At 36.2% G+C, this 10,399-nt stretch overlaps 1 protein-coding gene and 1 pseudogene across 2 annotated transcripts in view; one reads left to right on the forward strand and one right to left on the reverse strand.

The window, feature by feature from the left end:
* The window catches only part of TAC4 (tachykinin precursor 4), a 41,163-nt gene extending 35,044 nt beyond the window's left edge, over positions 1-6,119 (reverse strand). Inside the window, 1 exon segment of the mRNA XM_021932633.2 lies at positions 5,981-6,119. Coding sequence (XP_021788325.2) covers positions 5,981-6,119 — 139 coding nt within the window.
* On the forward strand, positions 6,102-7,799 carry LOC101015008 (annotated as a pseudogene). The gene has a single exon (XR_001898703.3). The product of XR_001898703.3 is annotated as a peptide chain release factor 1-like, mitochondrial pseudogene (transcript).
* The last annotated feature ends 2,600 nt before the right edge of the window (positions 7,800-10,399 follow it).

Here is a 10,399-nt window from a genome sequence, read left to right on the forward strand (position 1 = left end):
CCAACACCCAGCCAATACCGCAGGACTGATCCGCTCACAGCTGAAGGTAATGTGCCAACAGAGGTTACTCAGAGTCGTGGCCCCAGCCTGGGCTCCTCAATGGAAGCCACACCTTGAGCCTGGGAGTTTCTTGCTGAAGCAGGAGGTGCTATTGTCTGCTACTTCCCAGGCTCACACCTCATAGAAGATCACAGGGAAATCCATGTGGATTGTGGGGGTGGGGGTGGTGGTTCCAGGAAGTCTATTTTACAGTTAAATAAAACTGAGTAAAGCAAATAATAATAAATAAAAACAATGGACTATCATAAGTGACTATTTTATTATAAAATATTGTAAATTTGGTATATTAAAAATGCAAGATGAAATTTTTCCTACTTTGATAGAATAACTGGTAGTGGACTTGACCTCCTTTCAGAAAAAGTTATAAAACTAGAAAATACAGATAAAATACTGTTTGCAGACATTGGCAAACATGCAGGATAGAACTGTAATCAGTGAAGGAATAAAAGAAGGTAAGCACCACAATACCCCAGACAGAGAAATAGGAAAGGTAAACTCAGGAAAACACCAGTAATCTCCCTGGATTGAAAAGACCAGAATTGAAATGTTGGAAAGTTTAGATGGCTAAACTTTGGAATTTGTGGACTAGAGTATCAGAGTTGAAGAAATAGCATGGAGGAAGAGCTTCACAAATCTGCATAGAAAAGCCTTTGAACTTTTTGCTCAATAAAAAGCTGTGCATGCATAAGATGAAATTCCACGAGGTAAGACATAACTGGAAAGTCCTGACTTGAATCGTTCCCAGAAATTACACAGGGTGGGGAAACATTTAAATCCTGGCCAATCAGGTTGAAAAAACTCGTTGTATGATAGATTTTTCAGTAGAGAAGAATTAAACTGATCTGTAAGTAACTTAACTGCTTGTCTAAACATAATTCAAATCTAGTTAATGTAGGATAACAAATTTAGACATTCAACACCATAATATTCACAGATATCTACCATACAGTAAATTATTAAATATGCAAAGAAGCAGAAAATTATGATCCATAAAAGTAAAGTGATGGAGAAACATATGCCATGCTAACAACACGAACAAGAAGAAAGCTGCAGTAACTACATTAATTTCAGACAAAGCGGATTTGAGAGTAAGGACAAATCTCGAAAGTAAAGAAGGGCATTACATAATGATAAAATAATCAATTCTCCAAGAAGATATAACAATTCTTAATATGTATGTGCTTAACAACGAGCATCTAATATGTAACTATGTCTCAAACAATGAGTCTGATTTTGTCTCATAGAAAGTGTGGCAGGATTTGGGTCCAAATTAACACTTGATATTGTACTTTTCAGGCTCTTTTGCTTTTTTCCAGTCTTAGCATTCAGTTAGCCGGTAGCATCAACCCCTACTATTTACTCCATGTGGGTGAGGTAGGGCAGGACATTATGGCTATTTCTGTTCCATGGGGTTTTAAATTAATATTAAACATTCCTATGTCTTCTTAATATGTTAAAATACATTCTCTATCATATTTATGGTGTGCATGTGCAAGTATTTTAAAGAGAACTCACGGAGTCACTAGAATTGAAATGCCTCCTCAGCGTTTAACCTTTAGTTTTCGTCAAGATTTGAACTACAGAAGTTTACCTAGGCAATCTCTTCCTAGTCTATAGCACATGCAGCTGGTTTTATAAAGCAAATATTCAAATAAAATTTGTTATATTTTCTCCGAAATACTTCACAACAGACACTTCTATAGCATGTAGTTAGAAAAAAAAAAAGGGCCTAAATGAAAATCAATGTACTCTTTAACATTCTCCTGAGACATTTTTATAAACAGATATTAAAAGGTCCTAAGATGGTAAGTGTGTGATAAGCATGTGTGTGCATGTAAAAGGTAAACCTTTTGGACTTATCTGTTGTAGATTTAAAAGGCAGGCTCTCTCTAACACACACATACACCCCCACACCCACATACACTCTTAGGTTTCATGCCACAATACTGTCATCATTAGCCTGTGTGCAAGCTAAGCTATGAGGGAATCAATATATCCTTGAGAGATTGTACTTATTTTATGCTTGCTTCTTCTGCTATCTTCATAGGGTTTGTCCTGAGTGTTCTATAGAATTTATGAATTATCTATTTCATATAAATATGAGCTAATTATTTCTTTTTCTTTTTTTTAATGTAAACTGTTGAGAAATGTTTCCAGTTTTGTGGGTACGATGAAAAAAAAAAAGAGTATAGCAGAACAATGAGAAGTTGTATATCAAAGCAAGGTAACTGGTATTATTGCGTCAAACAAAATTTTCTTAGTAAACGGGTATTGTCTTTGTGGTAAGCATGTGGCATTAACAATGAGAAAGGGCAAGTTAAAATATGTAATTAGTTATTGAACCAAAGTATGAAACAATGTGTCCACACAAATTTAAGGGATAGATTGTCTGTACTATGCAATTTTGTTCCTTAAGTGTAAAGAACACAAAGATGATAAAAATGTTAATCTTTGTAACCATTAAAATCATGCTGTTAGTGGTTTCTTTTAGAAATAATGGAAGACCTGGTAATCATGGCCTTGTATTTTCGAATGGAAATAATTAACTGCAGCAGAGCAGCAGTGGCATTTTGGAAATGAAACCATGATCTTTGTAGTAAAATACAGTTTAGCGTTATTTCCACCACTCCTTATTACATTTCTGACACTGAAAGATTTTTAAATCACTTTTTGGCATAGTATCATGAACCAATTAAAATAAAAAGATGCTGCTGATAAAAGTTAAGTAATTATTTGGAGGATGAACTAAATATTAGAAAAAGAATCAATTTGAAGTTTTCACAAGCAGGAAAAAAGTGCAAGAAGTAATCGCTAACTTTCAAGATAGCCATGTATTATGGATCACAGAAACACTACAAAATTTTTAAAAACTGTCCATTCAACATTTGCTATAAATTATAATAGTCACATGATTATTTCTGAGTCTTCATATGTCAATGACCACTTCATATAATGCTTTCAGGCTATTGAAACATAGAAAATACAGTGTGTTCATGAAAAGATTGCATTATTTTATTGTGGAAGAAACTATGGGAATGTTTAGCTATTTGTCCCTTGAGTATGCTGCTCCGTCCCACATAAGCTCCTTTCTATCCTTCAAGCAAAGTGTTTATATTAACTTTGTCCTATCAACAATTTCTATCTCTTGTTGTTCATTGATATATCATGTTTCTCATTTAAGAAAAATTCATATGCAATATTCATTCAGTATATGGAATATTTCAAGTTATTAATAATTCACAGTTGTTCCTCATTATTGAATATCTCTTGTAATGTTCCTGGGGAGAACAGCCAGGGTAGTAGTGAAATAAAAATTGGCCAATTACTAACAGCTCAGATGGTTGAAACTCATGGTTGAGATGATTATCTGTGTAGCTTAATTGTGTGCTCTCCTTGGACCTCCTTCTGCGGGTAATTGAAAATCTGCTATGTGATTTCTTTAGCATAAATACTATATGCAGCTGTTAAATCACGTTGCCAAACTTCCTTTTTTTTCTTGCTGTTAAAGGAAAATGCTAGTAGAAGAGGTTTGTTGTAATGTAACAGTTCAGTTGTGTAAGTGTGCTTTTCAGATGTAAACTGTTTAGGTGATTTCTGAAGCTAGGTGACTCAAAAGTAGATTTTTATAATACCATGTCAAAATTACTGCATACTTGCTTTAAAGCAAAAGAACATACTGCATCGTGTTTTAGAAAAAAACTTTTGAAACAATAAGTACTCCGAGCATCTAAAAGGACAGTTTAAGCAAATATTTTTTGTTTTACTTTAAAAGTATATGCAAAACGTCAAAACACAGCTGTTTTCCCTCAGAGATTGAATACTATTTGGCTGTGTATTCCTTAGCAAGTTATATAAGATTGGGTTTCCTTGAACCATTAGGATTTAATGACAGCTTCTTTATACCACATTCACTTTAGGCAACAGAATACCTCGAAAGTACAGAATTTGGGAATGCCAGAAAATCATCTTTCCTTAAATATAGCTACCAATTGATGAACACAGATCTTTGTGTTATATCATCAGTACTTTATCAACTCAAATTACACTAAATTACTGTTCAAATCATCCTAAAAGGAGACACTAGCTATCAGTTAAATAAACCATTAGGTTTAACGTAAAATGAGTCACATGGGCATGATTAATCAGTTTTGCTGAGCTCTATCTGATTTCTAGACCCATTTTACCAAAGTAATTGATGGATTTTATTATGAAGACTGGACAATTCCACTTTTAGTTTTATGTGTTATTTTATTTAAACAGTGTTAAAAGACATAGATATGACTAGGAGGAGATTAATAGAGACAATATAGAATTCCTAATGGATGAATAAAGTACAGAAAAATGTATAATAATCTCAGATGCAAATTTAGAAGAGTTATTTTCTTAATAGAGACCAAAATTCAGATTCTGTAAGAGAAAATAGTAATACATTTGATAACATTTAATTAAAAAATCTTTTGTCAGAAAGAAAACACCATCAGCAAAAAAAAAAAAATGAAAAAAATTATGTAAGTTATATAACAGAAAAATAGTGTCAGTAATATACAAAGAGCTTGTAAAACACGAGAAGAAAACAGCAATAGCCTTATAGAAAATAGGCATAAGATAAGAGCATATTAGCCACAGCTTAAACATATAAAAATGTATACAACCTCACAGAATACATTAACATTAAAATTACATGGTCATTCCATTTCTCACTTACCAGATTGTTAACAATTCAAAAGCCTGACCACAGAGTTTTGTTTGTTTGTTTGTTTGTTTGGCAAAGCTATGGAAAAAATAGGCAATCCGAACTACAAAAGGGTACAACCACTTTGGAGTAAAATTTGTCAAGATGTAACAAAAAGAGTCTGACTCAATTTTTTGTAATGGACAGCAGACAACTTTTAAGCCTCACCACTCCCACTTGCCCTTCCACACACATCTGGGCAAGCTGATGAGGAAGCCTGTGTGCTCTTACCTTTGATATCAGTAGGAAGTTCAAAACACACAAGTGCTAGCCCCAACGCAATAATTCTTACCGTAACCCCACTCCCAGCTACCATAAAAAACAAACTAGTCTCCTTCCTCCAGTTTCTCAAGCCATCCTTATTTATGTTTGAGACGTTGCCCTGTTCTTGTCAGAAAAACTCATTGTGTGATTAATAGAACTTTTTATACCATCTTGGTGCATATGTGGCACCATCAGCCTTGATATCCAAACCAAATTTTGGGTGAGGATCCATCACATTTTTGTGGGACGGCTGTGATAGGGTTGTCTAGAGGGATAGAACTAATAGGATATATGTATATATGAAAGGGAGTTTATTAGGAGACATGACTCATACAGTAACAAGGTGAAGTCCCACAATAGGCTATCTGCAAGTTGAGCAGCAAGGAAGCCAGTAGTGGCCAAGTCCAAGTCCCAAAAATCTCAAAAGTTGGGAAGCTAACATTGCAGCCTTCAGTCTATGTCTGAAGGTCCGAGACCCCCTGGCAAGACGCTAGTATAAGTTCACAAGTCCAAAAGCCAACTAACTTGGACTCTCATGTTTAAGGGTGGGAAGCATCCAACACAAAAGAAAGATGAAGGCTGGAAGACTCAGCAAGTCAGCTTCTTCCACCTTCTTCTCCTGATTTTTCTAGCCACACTGGCAGGCAATTGAATGGTGCCCACCCACATTGTGGGTGTGTCTTCCTAAGAGTAAGTCTTGCTCTCCCAGCCCACTGATGCAAATGTTAATTTATCCTGGCAACACCCGGAAACAATACTTTGCATCCTTCAGTCCAATCAAGTTGACACTCAATATTAACCATCACAATGGCCAAACACATTTATTTACTTTTGACTCAGAGTCCACTTCTAAGAATCCATCTCAAAGTCATCTAGCAAAAAAATATAAAAATATAGGCGGTCCCGGCTTCTGTGGGGCGCTGCCCGGTGGCTCTGGCCCCGCGGGGCCATTGGCCCAGCCCGCCGGCCCCTGAGCTCCAGTAGCCCGCCGTTGCAGGAGCTGTTCGCCCAGGGCGGGCCCTTGCGGACCTTCCTCCAGCGCCAGGCGGGGTCTGAAGCCCATTTGAAGGTCAGGAGGCCGGAGTTGGCGGCGGCAGTGATCAAACTGCTGAACGAGAAGGAGCAGGAGCTGCGGGAGACCGAGCCCTTGCTGCACGATGAGAATGAAGATTTAAGGAAACTTGCAGAGAATGAAATAACTCTGTGTCAAAAAGAAATAACTCAGTTGAAGCATCAGATTATCTTACTTTTGGTTCCCTCAGAAGAAACAGATGAAAATGAACTGCAGGAGTTGGAGGTCAGGAGGCAATGTTGTTTACTTCAGAGATATTTGATATGTATCAACAATATGCTGCATTTAAAAGACGGCATTTCGAAACCCTGGAGTATTTTCCAAGTGAAATAGGTGGCCTTACACATGCATCTGCCAGTATTGGGGGTTCAGAAGCCTATAGGCACATGAAATTTGAAGGAGGTGTGCACAGAGTACAAAGAGTGCCAAAGACACAAAAGCAAGGCCGCATCCATACTAGCACCATGACTGTAGCGATATTACCCCAGCCTACTGAGATTAATCTCGTGATTAATCCGAAAGATTTGAGAATTGACACTAAGCGAGCCAGTGGAGCTGGGGGGCAGCATGTAAATACCACAGACAGTGCTGTCCGGATAGTTCATCTTCCAACAAGTGTTGTTTCTAAATGTCAACAAGAGAGATCTCAACTGAAAAATAGAGAGCTGGCTATGACAAAGTTACGTGCCAAACTGTACAGCATGCATCTAGAAAAAGAAACAAATAAAAGACAGAATGCTAGAAAAATTCAGATTGGAAGTAAAGGAAGATCAGAGAAAATAAGAACATATAATTTTCCACAGAACCGGGTCACAGATCACAGAATAAGCAAGACACTGCATGATCTTGAAACTTTTATGCAAGGAGATTATCCACTGGATGAACTTGTACAGTCATTGAAGGAATACGCCGATTATGAATCTTTAGTAGAAATTATTTCCCAAAAAGTTTAAGTTGATTTGTTATTTATAGACTTTTGTAGCTTAGAAAAATTCTACAGCACATCCACATAGGGTGAAAATACCCTTATTCTCTTAAAAAACATGAGTTAACACAGTTGGAGGTAATATGCATATTTTGAAGTCATAGATAATTTACACAGATCTCTCTCAATGCATTAGCAAAAATCATACAATATACAAATGGTCCTCGATTTACATTGTGGTTAATTCCCAGTAAACCCATCATAAGTTAAAAATGCATATAACGTTAGCAACACAGCAGCCTCCTACTTAATGACAGCCTGATGTAACAATTTTCCAATTTTACCGTGGTATGAAAGAGGCATAATTTGTAAGTCCTAAGGAGCTCCTCAGCTTGAAATGGGGCTGCATCCCTGTAAACCCATCATAAAGTCAAAAAATCCTAAAACCATCATAAGTTGGTGACCACCAGTAATCACGATGTAGTGATAAATCTTGGACACTTCCTTACAATAAGTAGACAAAGGAAAATCATCCTTTGTCCTGTTCTGTGTAAGTATTTAATGAATGATCAAAAATTCAGTTTAAATATTATGAAAAACTTTAAACATAAAGTAGTAGAAATATGACAGTAAATACTGGATCCTGATATCTAGTCAGGAGACAGAAACCATACCATTAACTTGAACAGGGATAATTTTAATATAAAAAACTGTTAACTGATAATGGTATTAGCTTTTAAGAGGGATGAAAGAGAGCTACGATGTTCTAGGACTGAGAGTACCCAAGTTAAGAATAACCTTGAAAGGGGCTCCCGTTACCTATAGTGAAGTCAGGCCTGATGGAGAGAGAGTGGCTATAGCCTACTCAGTGATGGGGAAATTCCCTGTTTCGCCTTGGGCCAGAGCTGGTGTACAGCTGGTGGATCAGTCTTACAAGCAAAGAACCTCACACCTTCTACTGGTAAGCCAGAAGCCTCTTGCTAGGGTGTGAGCAAAACTTGGACAGGAACTCTCAGTAGATGTTTGTGTTTGTCAAGATTCTCCAGACAAACTCCCTTAAAAGGATTGGCTTGTGTGATTATTATTATGTCTAACAAGTCCAGAAGCTGGAGTGTGAGGCAGGAGGCTGGAGACCCAGGAAAGCTGATGGTGCAGGTCCAGTCCAAAGGTATCTGTTGGAGGATTCTCTTGTTCTTGGAAGAGGACAGTCGTTTCTTCTCTTCAGACCTTCACCTGACTGGATCAAGCCTACTAACATTGAGGAGGGCAGTCTGCATTACTCAAAGTTCACTGATTTAAATGTCAATCTCATGTAAAAACACCCTCACAGAAACACCTAGCATAATGTTTGACCTTATGCTTGGAAAATCAGAGCAGAAGTTAAATCTCTTAAAAAAAAAAAAGTATGACCCAGTAGCTAGGCACCCTGTGGCCCAGTCAAGTTGACACATAAAATTAACTGTCACAGTATCATCTTAGAAGCAAGAGAAGCCCCTTTATTCTGCAGTGCCCCTCTACCAATACCTACTGACAAAGAACATGGTGCTATCTGGCATGGGAGAAATGTTCAGTTTGCTATGGCTTGAATGTGTCCCCTCAAATTCAAGTGTTGCCAATGTGACAGCATCAAGAGGTGGGCCCTTTAAGAGATCACTAGGCCATGAGGGATTCTCTCAGGACTGGGATGAAGGCCCTTAATAAAAGAGGCTTCAGGGAGCATCCTGCTAGTTTGCCTTCTGTATGTGAGAACACAGCAATTAAGCCCTAGTCAACAAGTGCCAGCTCCTTGATCTTAGACTTCCCATCCTCCAGAACTGTAAGAAATACATTTCTGTTCTTTACAAATTAAAAAAGTATATATATAAAAATATGTATCCACATAATTATTTCTTACAGCACTGGTTTTGTCATTGCAAACAACTGGAAACAATCTGAATGTCCAGTAATAGGGGACTGTTTAAGAAAATGATTGAGCAGCCAAACAAATATTGTACAAGTGTAAAAAGAAATAAGGAAGACCTCTGTATGCTATTATGGAATGACATCCAAAACACGTTATGAAGTGAGAAAGGGCACATATATAACAATTTGTATGGTACGCTAACTTGCACTTAAATAAGAAAAATTGATATATCTATATCTATACATATTTATTTTTTTCTTTACAAAAAAATAAGGTAATACTAAAACAAATTAGCAAAATGTTCACCTAAATAAAAAGTGGTAGGGACAGGGTGTAGTGGAAGGAAATGGAAGACAGATTACCATGCTTATAAATTTGACTTTGGTAGTATATAACTGTCTTACATATTATAAACAAAATGAAATCAAAATGAAAAATCAATACTTAAAAATAAAAAAACAAAAATTATACCATCTGAACTGTGTATCTTGTCAGAGGCCTACACTCACACATAATTATTTCAAATGACTTTAAAATGAGTTAACTATATATCCTTAGTAGGGATTAGCCTAAGGACAAAAGAAAATGAAAAGAAACATTAAACTGACTTATGATTATATTTTTACTAACCATATTGATCATTTTATTCTGAATATTTGTGTAGATATTGCCAGAGAAAGCAAATAAATATTTGTGTTAATGTCATTGGAAGCTAAGACTTTCAGTATAATTAAACAGATACTTAATACTCTGAACTAATTTTAAAGGGAAAATATCAGTAAGAATTTATGATATAAATTCTAAAATCTGTAAATCTGTTTTCTTGATTTGCACTGAAAAAAAAAAAAAGGCAAACATATATGTGATGAGTTGTCCTAAATTTGCAATGATGAACTCTATGATTTTTCCAATTAAGGCAACCAGAGATTCTTGGAGAAATAATAATTTAAAAAAAGGGGGAGTGGTAAACAAAATGTGCAAAATGAGCCTGGAGCATGTTGTCATGCCAGAAAACAGGAAAGCTATAAAAAGAAATGATTTGCATCATGTTAAAAGGATTCAGATGCCTAAAGAGTTTCCTGCTAGCCAAAGTTCAGATAATATGAGCATCAAAAGTAGTAATAACTACAGTGGATAGAAACACATTGCAAATTCATGAATTAATTATGTTGAGTTAAAAAAAACAACTTCAGTTTGCAGGTTTCTGTGGAACCAGTTTTGGAAACTGGCAAATGAAGGAAAGAGTCGGGCAGTTTTCTTGCTTCTCTTGTGCAAATTGTACTCAGGGTAGCCAAATAGTGCAAAAAGTTTTTAAAAATTACTTTTGCTAACAAATAACAAATTGAAAGAATTAGTATATTCCCATTTTGCAAAGTCTAGTGAAATCACAGATTTGAGAAATGATCGTAAATGAATGCTGAAACTATTATGTGAAAAGCTGAT

The sequence above is a fragment of the Papio anubis genome, chromosome X (genome assembly GCF_008728515.1).
Source record: "Papio anubis isolate 15944 chromosome X, Panubis1.0, whole genome shotgun sequence".
Classification (NCBI taxonomy): Eukaryota; Metazoa; Chordata; class Mammalia; order Primates; family Cercopithecidae; genus Papio; species Papio anubis.